This window comes from Tachypleus tridentatus, chromosome 2, assembly GCF_004210375.1.
Source record: "Tachypleus tridentatus isolate NWPU-2018 chromosome 2, ASM421037v1, whole genome shotgun sequence".
Taxonomy (NCBI): domain Eukaryota; kingdom Metazoa; phylum Arthropoda; class Merostomata; order Xiphosura; family Limulidae; genus Tachypleus; species Tachypleus tridentatus.
Window position 1 is genome coordinate 110,538,993 of NC_134826.1, and position 20,340 is coordinate 110,559,332.

The following is a 20,340-nucleotide window of genomic DNA, read 5'->3' on the forward strand; positions in this document are numbered from 1 at the left end:
TGTACTTAACTGTTAGTCTTCTTGGCAAGTTATGATAATTATAGTTATGCTACAGAAAGTCCTTTACAACTTGTATTATTGTAGTTTTTCTCTTAACATTGTAGACTACATGTAAACTTTGGTTTTATGCCATTTATGTTTTTTAAATTGTTTTGTTTTACTGTAATATCCTTTTATGAATTTTACTAAATTTACCTTAATTTTAACTGTTTAGTGTATGTTTGGTGCTTATAGCCTAGCTGCTTTGTGCCATAAAAGGCTTGTAGCATGCTTAAAGAAAGATTTGCATTTAAAGGGAAGCACTGAATGAGAATAGCTATTTACGAGAAAAAACACAAGTATCTATTGGAAATAAATTTTCAGTGTAGGAAAATTATAACTTACATAAGCAATGAGCCCTGGATGTTTAAAAATATTAAGTAGAAAATGATAAATTTTGACAAATCAGTAGCTAAGTTTAGAAATGCAGATATATATAATTTTAGAATTTCTATTTGTTTAGAAAATTTTCATTGGAAATCAGAAGTGATATATGCTCAAAACTGTTAAATTTTGAATGTCTTAAAAGTAAATGAAATTAGATGTATCAGTAGCTTAAGTGGAAAGTACAAGCAAATTTGATTTCTTGATGGGGCATTAATAGGTAGCAGTTAATGTTAAAAAGTTTCTAATCCATTAAAATGGCAAAGCCTAAGTTTTTAATTCTATTGCAATGAATGTATTGTGTAAAAGGAACAGGAATTGTAATGTGTTTTAAACAGTATTATAAATGTTCTGAACATCATATAATACTTAAATTTTAAACCAGAAATAATGGAAAATTTATTTAAATTAGTTTATTGCTTCTTTATAATCTTTATTACTAAAGGAAGAGTAGGCCATTTGAAAATTAATTGAAGGTGAGTTTTTGCTTTTCTTTAGTTTCATCAAATGGAATTTCACTAAGTTTTTAGTAGACAAAGAAGGACAACCTGTGAAACGATATGGCCCAAATGTTGAACCATATGTAAGTAATTTTTATTCTTATGATTTATTGGTTAGATATTAACATTAATGCAAGTGAGTTTTTTCTTGTATACAAACATAACTACAAACTTTATTGAGTTGTGAAGGAGATTCCTAACTGTGAGATGAAAAACTAATTTTTCTCAATTTCTGTCATGTCTTTCTGAATACCTGGCACATTTCTAATCAAAGTTTGTGCTTCCCACAATTTTTTTATATCATCTCTGCCTCACCACTTTCCATTCACTCTTCAGATTTTGGAGTATTCAGGATTCAAGTGAATCATAAGTCAAAGCTGCTAATCATAAACCTTCCTTAACTTTCTTGGATTTCCAATTATCCCAATATTCCTCTCTGGTTTCTTGTTGCAGTTCCCATTTCCCATATGTTTCTCCTTTTTTTCCCATACTTCTCTTGCTCAGCTATCTTTAGCCTGTCATGTTACAGGCACTATGACTGAAAGAACATGGTAGCCTTCTCAAAGATTAAAATGGCTGAAGAAACCACTGGGGACATTCTAAGCTATTAATTTATTTACCTTTTGTATACTGTAGTAAGTGTATATAAAGGACAGTTTGCAAAAATGGTAAAAGGTATGGGCCCACTGCTTTTGATTTAGCCATATTTCAGCAAAATAAAAAGATACGAGGTTCTTATTTTATATTCTAGCTTGTTAATATTAGTAATTTGAGTTCCTAATTTAAAATTAGGAACCTATAGACATAGAATTTTGACATTAAAAACATCTAATTTTAAATAATTTCAGAGTGCTTCATTCAATATACTATAATTCACTAAAATCCATATTTGGATATGTTCTTTTAATGTTTGCTTCGAAATTTAGAACTAAATCATATATAATATTAGTTTGATTTATAATATACAGTTAGATTCCAAAATTGTTGACATAAATTTATAAAGTAGTATTCCAATAAAACTTTGAATGTAACTGAAAAAACGAGATGACATTTAATCCATGAGAGGTTACAAAAGGGTTAACTTGGGATTCTAGCTTTCTTTATGCAGAAGTGTATATTGTCATGCTTAGAAATTCACATTTTCTTTACCTAGAAGTGTATTTCTGATATTTCTCCACACCAATCCCACCTTTCCTCCCTATATCCTGTGCAAATTAATTTCTTTGCTTGAAAGTTGGTGATATGAAAATATCTAAGGTAGACACTCAAGGAAGATAAATTTTCTGTGAGTCGAGGTATCTGTTGGAAAATATATTTTAGGTAAAGAAAACCTGAACTTCAGACATTCCCAAAATAGAACTTCAAAAAGAAGGGAGATTCTTATTTTATTTGCTGAGATATCAATATATTTTGAAACACTATGAAGGTTGCCCCACTCATTATTCCATTTTTTGTTATCCTCTTTCTATTTGCACTTTTTTTATGTATATGTCGGTAACCATTAAAAAGAACAAGTTCCAAACAACATAATTCTAACAGTTGTTTTTAATTGGTTTGAAGGGGAAACTTTACTGGAAATAGTGAAACATGTTGTCAGTTGTTGCTTTGAACAGAAATGTAATTTTTAACCTACATATAGCTTAGATAGAAAGCCATAGATATTACAATAGTTTTATTTACCAGTAAAGTACTTTTCAGTAATGTCGAGAAACCCACTTGTTGAGAAATTTATATGCAAAAACGGCTCATTTTTGCATATAAAAGTAAAGTAATTTAATAATTTTTGGTTAATTTGTTTCCCTCTCCACTTGAGAGAATAAATGAGGCTTAAGTATAATACATGAGTACACACCAATTTCCTTATATTGTAAGTACTAGAAATCATCACTTGTTTTGTACCTTTTGACTATTCTATATTTTAAGAAAAATCATTAAAAGGTAAGCCCTTATGAGTATGTAGTAGTAAAATATAGTTTTTCTTAAGCACTTACACACTGTTTACCTATACCACTAAACTGACACCCCATGAGGATAACTAGTATTCAAATACATGTCAAGTTTGTTGGATCAGCCTGGACTTTTGTACAAAGTCTTATCATAAATATTTTCTTCCATTTTTATTATTCAAGACAATTCTTGTTGCAACCATTGGTACTGTAAACAAACTAGTAAATCCTCTTTTACTGTGTGCTTATTTTTCTTGAATACCAAATTTCTCTAAGAAAGCTAACTTCAAGGATGTATAATTATAACATCATTTACAGAAAAATTATGGATTTTTAAAATTACTGCTGATTATTAACATTTATAAAAGTGGATCTGAAGTTATGTCATCTCCATAAAGTTAACTGATACCATTGCTTTCATTTTAGTTACCATGTAATAAAATAGAAGTGGAAGAAAGAACAAGAAATTCAGACTTTTCACTGTGATACATGCATTTCCAGAAATTGATATTAAGTAAATATTGTTATAAAAGGAAATACTGTATAGTATTGTAAAGTTCTGATGACTTAATGAGATGTGTAAAATATATTTATTAACAGTCCAAAGCACCCCTACACAGGCAGTGCAACTGCCTGTTTCATTAACGTAGGAAGTAGATATGAAAATATTAGAAGTAGAAACGTTCAAGAGAAGTACTTTAAAATGGTATCACTTGCTTTATTTCACATTTTTTAACTTTTAAAGATTTGTGGTCATTACTATAACAGTCAAATTGACCAACTTTTTACAGAGTTAGGGTAGAGAAGATAACAGATATGTAAAGTTTTCCTGAAAAAAAAACAAAAAAAATTATTTAGGAGATTTTGTAGAATATGGAAATGAAATTTGAAAATATTTAGATGAATTATTTTAAATCTTAACATGAAAATCACTTTGCACATGGAGCAGTCAATACTCTTTGTATATTTACAGATAAATTTTTATTAAAAATACTTCATTTAAGTTTGATTTTTTTGTGTGCAAAGATTTGTAATGTTTACTAAAAATTTATATTTAATTGAAGATACACAACATGTTAACAGTTACGAAAACTATTTGTAACATTGGAGGTCACATGATTGGGACAGTTGTAAAATAGTTAATAGGATATAAATGAACTTCAGCAAACTTTTAACTTTAAGGTATTAAATTGTGAGTTACGTTTTATTTACATTCTGAAACATACGGAGCTAATAAATGAAGTTAAATAGTTAAGTTTTCAGCTCTGTTGAGCCTTCATGACAAAAGCACAGTTTTCTCTGTGGAATGTTTTAAAAGTTTATGTATAAAACATGGGTCACTAGATTCCAGCATCTGAATGTGTAAGTTTTTATCTATCTATACAATCTAATATGCCAATATAGCTGAAACATAACACTAGAAACTTTTGGGATTTTTTTAAGTATCATAGTTAAAATCCTACAGATCCATTACTATTAAAACACACAAGCTTATAATATTTTCTAAAAGAGCAAACTGTAGTTAAATTTTCATAGAAGTATTTTTTTTAGGATTCAGGATGGATAATCTGCAAAAATATTGTTTGTTTTATTTTCAAGGTTTTTTTTAACCTTTTTCTTTCATTTTTTGTAAGTGCATAAATATGATCTGGCTGAATTTTGTGTATTGTAAAATTTTCAATTTTTATTTTATTGGCAGAATATTTCAATCAGTAAAAAAGGTAGTTACTTATTCATCCTCTATTTTTGTCATCTTTTGTCTCTGATATCCTGATAAGTTACTCATTGTATATATACCAAGGCTTAGTCTAATTTCTTCAGCTTTCAATCTCTTGTTTATAGAGAGATAAACCAGAAAGTTGGGCCCACTTGCTATGCCTTCCTGTTGCATCTTTTCTTTCAGAAATTATCAGTAATTCTTTCTGACATTTGCTATTACATTTATAACTAATAGAAAGAGAGTTTTAATTTACCAAATGACTTGTAATGCTACCCTGTTACCATTAGATTTTTAGTTATTTTGCTTACAGGTTGAAAGTTGCTATCACAGAACGTGGATCAAGTAACTAAGGGAATTCAAAGGATGTATGCTTTAGTTAGAAAGCTAGTTAAATTCTAATAGTTATGGGGCAATACTTGCCTTGTGCATGTTACTGTTTTGTGTTTTTAATTGCATACTTGAAATAAGTAAATTACTTAATGCATTAGTACCATCAGTACAAAAAAGTAGGCTTTGGTTTTATTAATAAGACAACAGCCAAAAAGTGAAAAGAAATGGTCAAACATAAGTACTAAGTTTCTTGGTTTTTATGTATAGTTTTTTATTTATTCTTGTAAAGGTGATTAAAATGTAGAAATTAAACTTGCTAGGCTGGATGAGATAGGATAATGAAATATTTCCCTAAAAGAAATGCTTTTAGTATCTCTTATTGTTCATAGTATAATACATTAACTTGATCTGCATGTTTGCTGAGTTATTTTCAGTTTGTATTGTGATACTATTAGTTAGACATCATTCAAAGGGTAATAACTTAGTAAATTAAGTAGAAACAGATGCAAGTGGTTATCAGACTTAAAATAGTTAGGATAAACAATTGTAATTATCCTTCCCAATCTGCAGTTATTCTAGAAAGAAAAGTAATTTATTTAGTATTTTAGTAGAGGTTACAAGGTTGGTAAAACCAACCATGTTCAGTTACGGAAGAGAAAGTAAGAAAAAATATAAAATTTTGCTGGAAAAAAGTTTTATTTCGGAGATTTCAGAGGTTATGAAAATGAAACTTAAAGCTTAAAATGAATAAAAGTATTTATAATAACATGAAAATTGCCTTGCACTTGGACTATTCAACACTGATTTCATATATTCATAAACAAATCTTTAATAAAAATAATAAAAAATGTTTTTTAATGTCCAAATCACTTAATGTTTTGTAAAAGCTTGCCAAACTTTATGAACCTACACATACCACATTAAAAGTTATTGTAAGATACCTTCATGGATACAAAATCAGCAAATGATAATGCTTGTATTGAAAGAACTAATCTTTACACCGGTATATCTGCAAAACTCAAGTGTGACTAAGTTTTTGTTACTAAGAGTAACTTACAAATTTGGTCTATAGCAGAAATGTGTATCAGAACAGTCTGTTTTCATATTTTTCTTTTGCAGAATTATTTATCACTTCACATTGCTATTATTAAAAAGCTAATAATACTGTCTAGTTTTTTTGTTCTGAAGTCATTAATCATGGAGTACTTTAAGGAGTCGGCAATGGGCTTGCAACAGAATTTTGGGGTGTCAGTTCTAAATACTGGACAGAGTGCAGATAGCCTATTACATAGTTTCATAATAAAACAACACATTCATGGAGAACTAATAATCATAAGTCAACTTGTATACTTTTTCAGTCCATTTAGGCTCAAATTTCTTTTTTAATAAGTTTTTTGTAAAATCTGAAATTTTAGTCATAGATGTAATTTAAGTAGTTCCAAAATGTGAACAAAAACTTTGTATCAACTGAATTTCAGTAAATATTTAATTTAAACTTCATAATGAAATTTAAAAATTGAAACACCTTTTTCCTTCCTTTCAATTGTAAATTTTCTAGTAGTTGTTGAAAGTGCATGTTTTTTAAGATTCCATTTTGCAAGTGGTTCCAGTGGTTAGTACATTCAGTGATAGTATATCTTAAGGTCTACCAGGAAAGAAGCCGTATTAAAATTGAATGTGATGTTTCCAGATGACAAATATAACATTTAGATGTATTGTATATATAGTACAATGACTATAATTGTAATTGCTGCTAGTTTTTATCGTTTTTTCATTTCTGTTTAAATAATACTATTGATTTTGTACATAATGCACTATAGATTTTTGTATGGCATGTTTGTTGCATATATGATTTAACTGGCTTATTTCACAAAGTGGTGTTCAAAGATAATTTATGACTAAATTGTTTTTTGTTAGTGAGTTATTGTTTTTAGTATTGTAGCAAAAACAATATTTAATAATTTTATGGACAAATATATGAAAAGATTAGTTTAAAATTATGCTTTGATTACTTTGCTGTTCCATAGCCTAGCATGGCTAGGTGGTTAGGGAACTCGACTCATAATATGAAGGTCATAAATTTGAATCTCTATAACACCAAACATGCTTGCCCTTTCAGCTGTAAGTTCCATCCCACTATTCATTGGTAAAAGAGTAACCCAAGAGTTGACAGTAGGTGGTGATGACTAGCTGCGTTCCCTCTAAGTTTGGGATGGCTAGTGCAGATAACCTTCATGTAGCTTTGAGTGAAATTCAAAAATAGTGAACTTCCCTGTTCCTTTTTCAAGTTTTTGGAAACATACTTAAGTGGCAATTACTTTCATTTTCAGGTTGTAATAAACCTTATAAACTCTTATCAAGAAGTCATTTATAAACAATGTAGTTAACATTCATCATGTATTATATACAACTTTTAAACCCCATTATGTTTTCTTTGTCTTTATGTATAATTACTTTCATGAAGTAAAGAATTTCATAAAACTATTATGAATTTGTTGAACAAGATAAGTCTGAAATGAACTTTATATTCATGTCAATTAATATGAATGTGTCTACATAGTGTATTTTGTGTGGCAAAAATTAGTGTTCTTGAATACTTGTGTTAATTTCTGTTGTTTTGAATGAGAAATGCCGAAATATAACTTCAGTCCTGTTATTTTTCTTTACAGGGTATTGAAAATGATCTTCAGAAGTACTTTTAATTAAAGCAATACCAAATACTGTAACAGTTTTAGGTTCTTGAAATCTTGCAGGTGAAGAGCTTTTATGAAAGTCTACCCAGAAATCACTATAAGTGGGTGGGTAAGATTGGAAAGCCAGCTCTTCTGATGTTGTGACAAGACCATTGTTGTTTACAGTAAAGAGTTTTTTTTGTAGAAACTATTATCTCACAATGTAGCTTTTCCTTATATACAGATGTGTAGTTTCAATGTTACGGGTCACTTAGGTAGCTCAAATATATTGATAAAAATCTAAAACAGCTCATTCTATGATGTACAAGTTCTTGGCCAGTTTTTATAATTTACACTATTAGTTATCCAGTAATTTCATTGAACTAAATTTTTATATTTGCACAGAAACATCACAATTATTTAGTTTATATAGAGGTTAAGATTGAATTCAATAAAGTTTTTGTTCTAAGCCAGCAAAGTTTTCTTGTTTTTCTCAATCACATAATATGAAGTGCAAGAAGGAAATTAAAAATATTACAAGAAGAAATTTCAAAGTGTTCCTTATAATTTAATGGGAAAATTCTAAGTTATTAAATGTTTAGTATTCTGTGTGCAACAAAAAAGTCTGAACAAACAATTTTGTAAAATTAGTGTTTAGCATATAAATAGTTTACATTTTACGTAAATGTCATGATTCAGACAGTCACTTACCATTTTATACTGCGATATATTTTTAATTTAAGTTTCAGAGTATTGTCAATTTCACTTCATGATGTGTCTAAATAGGCATTGTTTTATATGTATAAGGATATCCATTGTTAATGTTTAAATCATTGCTCTTACTTTGATAATGCTTTCAACTTCTGTCTTATATTTTCAATTTTGCCAGATTGTTCCTTATATTCCTGTTGTGTATTTTTAAAGTATCAAGAGTTTTTACTTCAGATCAGTTATTTCTTTTACATATATTCTAGCATAATTATTCCAAATTCAAATTGTGCAGTTTTGTTTTCCAGCTGCATTTCATAGTGTTCCTTTGACTCTCCTTTAATCACATAATTCATAATAGTAAATTTTAGTTACCAGCACTGCAATGAGTTAGATCTTTTTAATTGATTGCAGGCTAAATGCCTCTGTGATGTCGAGAAACCCACTTGTTGAGAAATTTATATGCAAAAACGGCTCGTTTGGGTTGAGAAAATATTTTACATAGAAGAGCGAACAACGTTTCGATCTTCTTCGGTCATCGTCAGGTTCACAAAGAAAGAGTTAATTGACCGGAAGCTGACCACATGTTTGAAAGGGGTTGTGTAACTGTGTGTCGAAATGTAGAGGGAGGTATTAGATGTTTGAATGTATAATTTTATTTATTTTATTATATTAATATAGGTATAAAGGCGTTTCTTTATATTGGTTTATTTTGGGTTTAAGTTGTTGTATAAGTAAGGCTTTTTTAATTTTGCGTTTGTTTATGTTTGTTTCTTTATTTAGTATTTGAGTGTTTTCTATGGTTATGTTGTGTTTATTTGACTTGCAGTGTTCGAAAACGTGTGAAGGCGACTTTTTATGTTCTTTGAATCTGGTTTCCATTTTTGTACTTGTTTCTCCAATATAGAAGTCGTGGCAGTTATCTACATTTCGACACACAGTTACACAACCCCTTTCAAACATGTGGTCAGCTTCCGGTCAGTTACCTCTTTCTTTGTGAATCTGACGATGACCGAAGAAGGTCGAAACGTTGTTTGCTCTTCTATGTAAAATATTTTCTCAACCCAAACGAGCCGTTTTTGCATATAAATGCCTCTGTGATCTTAATTTTTGTTGTCTGTTTTTTATTATAATTCTACTGATCTCTAGTCAGTCAGGTTTTAGATTTTCTTATTCTTGGGACTGTTGCTTTATCATTGGCTTGGAACAACTTTGTATTCTTTTTTATTTGCTCTCCACCATTTAAACTTTATAATAGGAGTAAAATGTATCTGTTTTACTTTGCCATAGTCATGATTATAAATGTTTATTTATCCTTCCTTTTGCCTTACAGTATTGAATTTTTACAGTAGTTCTTCATATCACTAAATCATTTTTGTTCTTTATGCTATTTTGAATTATTGGCTACTTGAGTCATATTAGTTTGCCTTTAACCTTCAGATTTTTATTTATTTTGCATCTTTTTATGACACAAAAAATCTTTACCTCATTGAAATTCCTCCCTAGTCAAGCTAAAACATTTATTCTATAGTTATTCACCATTTTAATCTGTATGGTATGATTTGTTCATTTCCTTTTTTGGGGGGAAGCTTTTATGAAGTTCTGTTAACATAATTTGCACATATTGAGTTTTCATTATTCCTGTGTTGCTTTCCACTTGTTTTATTACAGGTGACTGCTTCTCTTATTTGTGGATAGTGTATTTTTTCCATGTAACATTGATTTGTTTGTGCTTTAGTACATCTTCATCAGAGTTGCTTCTTTTTCCTATTGTCTGTCATTTATTCATATTTCATCATCATTTGCCCTCCTTGTGTTCAAGGAGGCTTCTGAACTTGATTGTTGTGGTAATCTTAAGAACTTTGATCACTCATCCCAGTGAACTTTTGGGCAATTTTTCTTCATTGGAGCTTTCCATAAAAACTAGTTTTCTATTTATTTTGTTTTTGACTTGTTCCAACATTTATTTCAGTCTTTGTGACCTTTGAGCATCTATTTGACATGTATGATTTGTTAAATTGAATTGCAAAAAAAAAAACAAAAAAAACTATTGGATGAAAGATATTAAAACTTCATAATTATTTTCTGTATATTATGTAGTTTCAGCTGATAAAATATCTTATTTTTACATTATACACAAATTAGCAGTTGTGAGATTTCAAAGATTTCATCATAATAGTTAAAAAAGAAAAATAATGATACGCAGTCATAAGCAAGCCAACTTTCTTTCAAATTATTAATCAGAAAGTTTCATTTGATGTTTAAGTTTTAAACCCCTTCATTTTTACTTCTTTATGTTAAGTTTCAGTGATTGTATGTGTTCATTCAAGCAGCTCTTAAGCTGATGTGGCTTAAAGTAACAAGTAACAGCAGTAATGTTGGGGGAAATAAAACTTTGCATAGTAAAATACATAATGATTTAACTAAACCTATTTCACTTTGTTCCACAAAAAACATTTTTTATCATATACTTCAACATCATCATTTGAATGAAATATAAGATGGTAAAGCAAGTACCTTTTCTTCTAGCAACGTAGAACCACATTTTTGTCATTTGTCCAAATTGCTGCTGAACTATAAAAAGCATTACAGTATTCCCTCGAAAAAAAACCCGCGAATATTGGATGCAGTTTTAAAACTTCTATGTATGAGATTATATACGGTACTAAATGCTTCCCAGACACTTTCTAAAGACACTCTTACTCATTAATACAGTAATAATGTAGTAATATTGCATGCAGTCATGTATTTCACTAATGTAGTAATGATAATGTAAACACATTTTAATTTTGTACTGCAACAATATTTTAATCAAAAAGAAACGTAAGTACAGGAGGACAGTAACACCGCATAGTATAGTTACCCATACTGTATTACTGTACCGTAAAGTCATTTTTTATGCGTACAACACATGTATTAGAATTGACAGAAAGTGGAACAAATTTAAAGGCAAACTTAGACAGATAAATACAGTACGCACAGTTCAGGTAATAATAATACAGTACAGTATAATTCAGTAATAATATGCAATTAAAAACATTATTAATACACGGTCACAAAAATATGCACTGTACATACAGTGTATGCATTTATAAAAAAAAATACGTACTGTATTGCAATAATAATTGAAAAAAAAATTAATATTGTTTGTGCACTCACCAATAATGAATGATAATAAAATGATGATTAAATTTGCTGTGCCATACGATGATGATGATAACACTAATGTACAGTATGGCACAGCTTAGCTGCTGCTTTACAGCACTTTAGGTAATTACTCCTCCTCTTCAGGCACTTAAGGAGAAAGCTCCATTTCTTCAGGAGAGTCAAGAGGTTGTGTTGTTTCTTTAGGAGAGTCAGGAGGAGGTGTACTTTCTTCGGGTGTGGCTTGGTTTGACGTTTTGGGTACCTTCTTTAGGAACTGGCAGCTGGTTCAGTTGTTTTTTTAAAGTGATGAATAGAGTTTTGTAGGTCGACATGGTAGAGTTAATTGCACTTGAGAATTGCAGCGAACGAACCATGTAAGGGTCCCATGACTTAGCAGTCTCTTGCAAATCCTTTGCTTTTGACATGAGTTCAGCCAACCGTTCTAGAGTTAGACCCTCGTCCTCTTCCTCTTGTGATGGTTCTTCCTGGCTCTCTGTTTCTTCTTCACTGGCAGATTTCGTCAACTCTGCCAAATCTTCGTCTGTTAGAGGCTGATAGTGGGCGTTAATCAGGTCATTGAACTCTTCATAAGTTATGTCATCAAAGCCTTCACCACCGATTAACTTTGCTAGTTTAACTGACTTGTTGACAGCATCATGTTGAATTTCATCCGGTGAGAACCCTTTGTAATCATGAACACATTCTGGCCACAGATTTTTCCAACATGCATTAAATGTTTCTTTTTTCATGTCTTGAAGTGCCTTGTGTATGACTGTCAGGCACGATGCAATTGTGAAATTTCGCCAGTACACTTTCAACTGGAAGTCCTCATTCTCGTCTATTTCATCAACTAATTGTTGAAGACAGTTGCCAGTGTAAAGTGTCTTAAAGGCACGAATCACTCCTTGATCCATAGGCTGGAGGAGGGATGTTGTGTTGGAAGGGAAGAACTCGATCTGGACTCCCTCATGATACAAATCCACAGGGTGACCGCCAGCATAATCCATGATCAGCAACACTCGAAATTCGAGTTCTTTTTTGCGAAGGTATTCTACCACTTGAGGGATGAAACACTGATGAAACCAGTTGGATGTCAGGAGCTTCGTAATCCAGGCCTTGGAATTATGCATCCAGAAGACAGGCAAAGTGTTTTTATTTTTGTTCTTCAGAGCCCTGGGCTTTGCAGATTTATAAATGAGGCCGGGTTTCATCATCCAGCCAGCAGCATTGCCACACATAATAAGTGTCACTCTGTCCTTTTGTGCTTTGAATCCTGGGGCTTTCAGTTCGTCCTTCATGATGAAAGTTCTGGAAGGCATTTTTTTCCAGAACAACCCAGTCTCGTCCATGTTGAAGACCTGCTCTGGCTTGTATCCCTTCTCCTCAATGGGTTTCTTAAAGGCCTCAGGATACTTTGCTGCAACCTCTGTGTCTGCAGATGCAGCTTCTCCGTGGGATTTTCCAAATCGTAGTTGGTAACGTTTCAGGAAACGATCGAACCAACCCTTGCTGGCATGAAATTCTTCGGCATCAGCTGCTGTTGATGGTCCTGGTTGTCCTTCATTGAATTGAGAATATAATTTCAATGCCTTCTTTTGAATGATCTTGGTGTCCAAATGGATATTTTTCTATCGCAAGTCTTGTATCCACAATGCTAAGGCAGATTCCATCCTCACGATTGCCTTGTTTCTTACAACATTCACCATCTTAGCACTTCCACAAAAATTCGTATCTACACTAGCTCTGATTGCTTGTTCATTTTTCTTTATGTAACGCACGGTGCTCTCATTCACTCCGTAATGGTGTCCTACAGCAGCATAACCTTTTCCTTCCTTTATCATATCAAGCAGTTGTACCTTCTCATGCAGGGTCATAACCTTTTTCTGACGCTTAGGTTCCTTGCCAGAAGCTGGAGGTGTAGGGCGTTTGAATGGCATTGTAGGGTGTAAATAATATTGTAAAAATAAACACTTGAATTTACAGTCCAAACAACCACGTTGAAAACTCACGCGCGAATGAAAGAGAGAAACAGCTGATCAGCAGCACGCGTATGCAGCCAATCAGCAAGAAGGAGAAACTAAAGCTGTCAGCCATTGGCTAAATTCAAACCTATTTCCTAGCCTCCTCGGGACCGAGCGCTGTGTGTGTGCGTGTGTAGTGCGTTACCGGCTGTGCTTTGCCGTTTACGTTGTGGGGGAAGCTGAGGCAGTCAGCCAATAGCAGCTCAGCCCATTGTTCGATAAAGACGTCAATCGATAAAACTGCTTGAGAGAGTAAATACAGACATACCCTCGAAAAGCGCTTTTAGTCTCTATGACCTACAAAAACCCGGTTTACCGAGCATTCGTTTTTATGACGCTAGCCCAGTATACCAGCATACGATGCGATAGGGTTAAGAGCCTAACCCGCGAATGGGGAACCACGAACAGGTGAGGGTATACTGTATTGCTTTTGAAGTTCAAGCAAACAGAAAAATATCTTTCATGAGATGTTTAGTTCAATGACCTTTGGTTTCTTGAAGCTGAAATATAGAAAGTTACATCACTGCATGAAAACCAAGATTGTAAAACATTGATTGGTTACAAAATTAATTTTATTCAAATCACAAAAAAATTGTCCCCTTGCTGGGACAGCAGTACGTCAATGGATTAAAATGCTAAAATTGGGTGAGATTCACCTTGGTGGACACAGCAGATAGCCTGATGTGTGCATGCATGTGCACACACACACACACAGTGCTATTTTATGGTCCAAAAAAATCGGGAAATCCTCAAACTAATGATTTCATGGAGAGAGTGCTTACATTAACCTAGTTTTTTACTGTGTGGAAAACTTATCAAAAGTTACTGAAACGTTTTAATTTAGAAGTGAAATTTGTGCACCAATCTGGATGTCAAATAGTTAATCAATATGTTACCAGGGATTTCTTTCAGAACTTTTTTCTTGGTGGGTGCTATGGTTGGAAAATACTTGGTTACTGTTGTACTGTAAAATATTCAAATGCCAAAAGTGAATTGTGTCTGCACAATTTTTTTACAAGAATTTCCAAAATGGTAGTTATAAAGAAAACTGGCTCGTTCATACCATAAGTTAGTCCATATGTGAACAAATTGTTGGGAGAGACTGAGATTGAATTCAGGGTGAAAAACTTTGCCCCTACCCTATGGAAAGAAGTCTTGTGTGTGTCTCACATTTTTGCCAAATTTAGAGAGTTTTAAAACCTGGGCATAATTTCTCTTCCTTTGACTTAGTGGATATTTTTGTGCATTTTATGATCATTCTGAAGGAAAAATTTCCATATGTCCTAATAATTTTATTCTTTCTTAGCTTACATTGAGTGTTATGCTTTGTGATCCTCAAAGATCTTGTAAATTGGTACTTATTACACTGTTACATTTTAATTTGTATTCAGAAATATACATTGAATTAAAAATATTTAATTGGACTTGTTTAAGACAATTATGTAAACTTATTTCTCAGGAAGCATTTTAGAGTCCATTATGTTGGACTAATTCTTTCTGTTTAGTAGCATATCAGGTGAGTGTTTACTTTTACAAAAATTTTGTTAGTGCAATTATAAGGTTACATATACAAGTTTTAATGGAAGATTGTTGTTGGAAGGAGGAGAAATGTATGGTTTATTTAGGTCAAACTGAATTAACTTTTAGAGCAGTGAGATGGGCTTGCTTAACATTAGGTTTGACAGTATTAATTATGGAATAGTATTGTATCTCTGAATAATTGAGTCTGAGAAAGGAAGAGAAGTGTACAAAATAATACAGAAACAGAAAGATCTCTATTCAGTTTACAAATAGAATGTGTATATGCTGTATATTAAATACTGGATGGTTGCTTCTGCTGGAAGCTATATCGTCAACTAGTCTAGCTAAAATCATCTAAAAGATTCTTTGAACTTGATGTTTCATACTTCACAGGTAGTTTTGTATTTATACAGGGGGCTAGTTATTCTCACTCAAGCATAGGAGAGGCTTTAACCTGGAGATATCACTTTAAGTACCACTGAATGATGCTACTGTCTATATATATGTATGTATGTATGTTCAAAAGAAAGTCAAAGTTCCTCCTTTTTCAGCTTGATTAGCCTAGTCAGCAGAGAGCAACAGCTTGCAGCTGTTTTTCACTGGATGGTGTGCGACTACGTCCATGGCCTCACTCACATTCCCAGTTCAGATAACAAATTCCATACTTCCTCTTCTATAACACAGTTTGAAAAATCCCATTTTGGTGATGGATAAAGATGGTACAACATTTTCCTGCACTCGTTCATATTAGTGATATATATTACGTGCATCAGTGCTGCTTTCCTCGACCTTAGCTGGCCATGTTTAAATTGTTGCACAGCAAGGAACAACATGGTAGATCTGGATGTTTTGGTCACTTTAAGTGGAGCTTCTGTTAATTGCATCATCCATTCCCTAGGGGAATTATTTCTATATGGCTTGTCACTATGATGAAAATGGTCTCAATTTTCTTGTGTCAGAGATTTGGACATTGAATAAACAGACAGAATCTCATTCTTTGATGAAACAAAGTTTGTGTGTCACCATGTTGCAAGCCTGGGCAATAATGTATGAATAAATAATATTGCTTTAAGGCTGTTTTTTGATGTACTTTCATCCCTTCATTGTTTTTAAACTTCAACTATTTTAGTAGTGCATGGTCAACTTATAATGAACTTTCTAACATATAAGTAGTATTGATAGTGTTTCAGACGATCACAACTGCAAGCAGCTTTATTTTAGTCATACAGTACGTGTATTCAGGATGCTATGAGTGTATGTAATTGCATGGTACTTCATCGTGCAATTGTATTAACACTGCTCTGATTACACACTCGTGTTTGTTTTCAAAAGCAATTCACAGCCTTCTGGACATGTTAACATCAGAATTTCTACTGATTCACACTTCAAGGAGACTTAAATGCTTGCTTACATTTGCCATCTAAAGAGTCTCCACTTCTATGAGAGCCAGTAATAGAGATAATGTTGAAGAATTTAGCCAAAAACTGTCAGTAATAGAACACAAACTCAAGAAAACTCTGAACTTTTCTTTGTTGGTCAAAGGTAAGGCCAACCATGTTTCACTTATTGCTATCTCAGCACCGTTCATGGAGATTCTTTCTGTACTCAAGATATGACAGAGAGAGTCCACTTCTGCTCACATACTCAGACTCAGATTTTTATAATTTAAGTTTCAAGTCTGCTTTGTTTTACACACTGGAATACGATTTCTCAGCTCTCGGTCATTGAGTTGAACTCAGCTGTTATTGACATAAGTTTGAAATTTCTGTCAATGCAACCATTTTAGTGTAAGCTCCATTTTTGAAAGTGTTACATAGGCTGAAATATATGATGAAAACGTTTGTATGAGGCTTCTCTTGCACTGAAAGCAGTATTAGGTCTGTTAATGTCTGGTCAGTACCTGGATGTTATGTTTAGGGTGTTAAACCACAATCCCTTTCCAGTGCACTTAAACATTCCTTTTTTTGTAATAATGAAAATGCAACAATGTGAATTATCAAATTTACCCATCTAAAATCAATACAGAACCTGGATGTATCTTCTTCCTGATATTCACTACTGGGGTCAATTAGAACTATATGATTGCATACTTCAGTATCCAATGTATTTCATCACTAGTTACATTGCTAGTACTCCAGAGTCATACATTGGAATATTTTATCAATAATGTATTGATTTGCTACTACTTGTTGAGTCTTGATTGTCTGCTTAATCTTGAAGTAGTGATTCTAAATATGATAGTAACTGTGGATTTGCTTTCAGATGTCTAATGATGGATATAACCACAACATTACTACTAGCATCAGTTCTTTTTACTTTGTTTACTGTGCTGGTAACCACTCCAGCATGTAGCTGGAATAAAAAACATCCACAATTCTAGAAAAATGCCAGAATTCATTTGCTCCTCAGACATGTAAGTGCTTGAAACAATGTTGTTTGTTACTTGGACAAGAAACAGTTTATTTTATTCAAGGAATCTATAACTGCATTACCTTGTAGTAATGCACTAGACTTCACCTGTTTTAAACTGTGGAATACTACTTGTGAATTCATCTATAACGGATACTCATGCTGTCCCATGTTCCTGAATGTCATTGAGTGTGCTCCCTAGTGGCACAGCAGCATATCTGTGGACAACATATCTGCAGAGCACAGATAGCCGATTGTGTAGCTTTGTGCTAAATTCCAAACAAATGAAACCGAAGACACTGAGTGTGATTGCATCACAACATAAAATGGAAGTATTTGGTTAACCCTTGAGTGAACTCAAACTTGGAGCGACATGAGTGCCTATATAGAACAGTCTGTTTGAGATTGACCCTGCAGTTGTCTTTAGAGGCTTATTTCTCTCTTCTGTCTGCTTAAAGTTATCTCATTACCATAGAAACTGCTTTTCACACTTATGTGATGCTGCATCATTTTGCCAGGTAGCCCTTCCACTTGTTTGAGAGGATATCATCATCATTTAGTGAGACCAATGTAAGCAAGTTCTACCATGCAACTGGTGCAGATCATCCATATAAGTAGTAAAGCTTTCTGTGGCACCACTCTTTTCGATGTTTGAGTTTGGCCAATTGGATTGTTGTTTTCCACTGGGTCGAACTTTTGGTGCAACTCAATAAAGACTAACTGGTAGTTGAACAGTTTCTAGTGGTTGTTCTTCAAGAACCATTTTAACACCTCATTTGCTATACCCTTGAATGTTACGGGAATGTCTGTTATGCATCACGCAAGAGAAATCGTGATCAGAACTTCTCTCTTATGATTTCTTCAGTTAACCTAGATATTCTTGATCTTGTGGACTTAGTATTGTAACTACACCAACTATTGTCCAATCCCTGGTCCAGAAAAATAGAGCACCAAAGATTTCTACTTTCTATCCACTCTGTCGTATGATCAAATCAAACTGAATTAATTTCAAAGTAATGGGATAAGTATGCTTAAAAGGTTTGACAATGTATTTATTATGAAATGTTACTTAATCTCTGAATAACTAAGTCTGAGAAAGAGACTGGAAACAGTGCAATGCACAAAATAACAAGAACAACCTTTAGTTAAACTATAAGTATTGTGTATGTGTATACTGTTATTAAAAAAGGGATAGTCACGTCTGCTAGTTTTTATACCTTTAAAGTTTTAGACCAAAATCATCTACTAGAATGTTAAAATTCAAAATATAAGTAATAACCGTTGTACCAAGACTGATTAGTGTTACTCACGTGTCTGGACATTCTAATAAAGCATAAGGAAGGCCGTAAATTCAACATACCACTTGAATTACCAATAAAGTAAACTGCTGACTACATTGTTGCATAACATACAGCTTTACAACCATGCAATCTCTGGCAGAACAGAGGTGACCTTAAGAAAATGACACGGAATAAAGGGGTTTAGAACAACACAGTGTAAGTACTATGTGAAAAGTGTGCATATGTATAGAATAAATGATATATTCAAAGCAGATGTTTAAGATTTGAATATTGTTTCAGTATGAGTTCGTATGAAAAGTGTTTTAAAATGTAATTGTATTCGCACTGATAACAGGTGCTATGTTTTATTTAATATAATTACAAAATAATGTATTAAAATACGTAGTAATTTAAAATGTAATAGCCCATTAAAAGTTTGAGTTGATAAAATACACAAGTTATTGTAATTTTTTATTTCTTAAACTATCGTTCCTTATATATTATTTGTGTACTGAAAGAATCGAAACTTTTACAAAACGTATCTTAAGAAACCGTTTAAAACCGGAAATACTACCTTCATATGTTCCTTTAATAAGCGTAAATGTGTCGTTTTATGAGACACTAAACTTTTAATAAATGCTAGTAGTTAGGCATTTTCAGATACAAAACTCTCTTTTTGTATTAAACAAATCTCCTGTGAAAACAAATTTTACGTTATTAATTTTAAATATTTCAACTGTAACTCCTCCTGTATAAACTTAGCGTAATCTAATGCAATTGCATTTTTTATTTAATGGATGATACACACACACACAATCTTATTTACGCAGATTATGAAAACTTTATGTAGAAAAATCAGAAATTGAAGTGAAATGACTACTAAAGCCTGAAATACATTTCTCAAAAAACTGAGGAAGAGACTAGCTTTTGTAAATACTTAATAACAAAATTTTTAACGTTATAATACTAGAGTTCCCATAATACTACAGACTAGTAATTAACTGAAATGGTTCAAGGTACCATTTCCATACACTCCTAAATGGGCCTTTATTAGAACCATTACTATACTTCCTCTTTTATAAAGGCCACTTGAATTAAAGGGAGTTTTCGACCATTAATTAAAATGCGTATATGATCACAGATGTCGAAAGTGATTCGACATTTTGAATTCAACTATTAAAATTCTTTACATCTCTAAACTTTAATAGAGTTACCTGTAATTTATAATGTACGTACATACAAGCATTTCATACAACATACGATACTTGGGAAACTGCTTTAAAAGCAACAAGTAGCCACTTGATTTTGTAATAAATGGATGTATATGTCAGATATAGTATGTCAATATAACCAAGTTTTCAAAATATTTTATGTTCTAAAGACGGGTGGTGCGGATATTAAAACTTTAATTAAAATAAAGTACATAACAATGTTTCAGCGTTCTTATGTCATCTTCAGGTTAACAAAGTTTGCAACTGACCGTTGATGGTCACATGTCTTAGGGACGTTACAGTTAGGTTATACAGGGATAAAGGTTTGTTTGCATTGCTTCAATTTTGGTTTGAGCTCTGGTAGAAGTAGGGCTTCTTTTATTTTGCGTTTGTTTATATTTGTTTCTCTTCTTAGTATGTTAATGTTTTCTATGGTTGTGCATATTTGATTG

At 32.3% G+C, this 20,340-nt stretch overlaps 1 protein-coding gene across 3 annotated transcripts in view; it reads left to right on the top strand.

The window, feature by feature from the left end:
• LOC143244830 (glutathione peroxidase-like) overlaps nt 1–8,064 on the top strand; it is a 32,441-nt gene extending 24,377 nt beyond the window's left edge. For all 3 annotated transcript variants that reach the window (XM_076490218.1, XM_076490220.1, XM_076490219.1), the window contains exons 6-7: nt 922–1,006; nt 7,589–8,064. In XM_076490218.1, the coding sequence (XP_076346333.1) occupies nt 922–1,006; nt 7,589–7,621 (118 nt within the window). In that variant the 3' untranslated portion in view covers nt 7,622–8,064. The remainder of the gene's footprint in view (nt 1–921; nt 1,007–7,588) is intronic.
• The last annotated feature ends 12,276 nt before the right edge of the window (nt 8,065–20,340 follow it).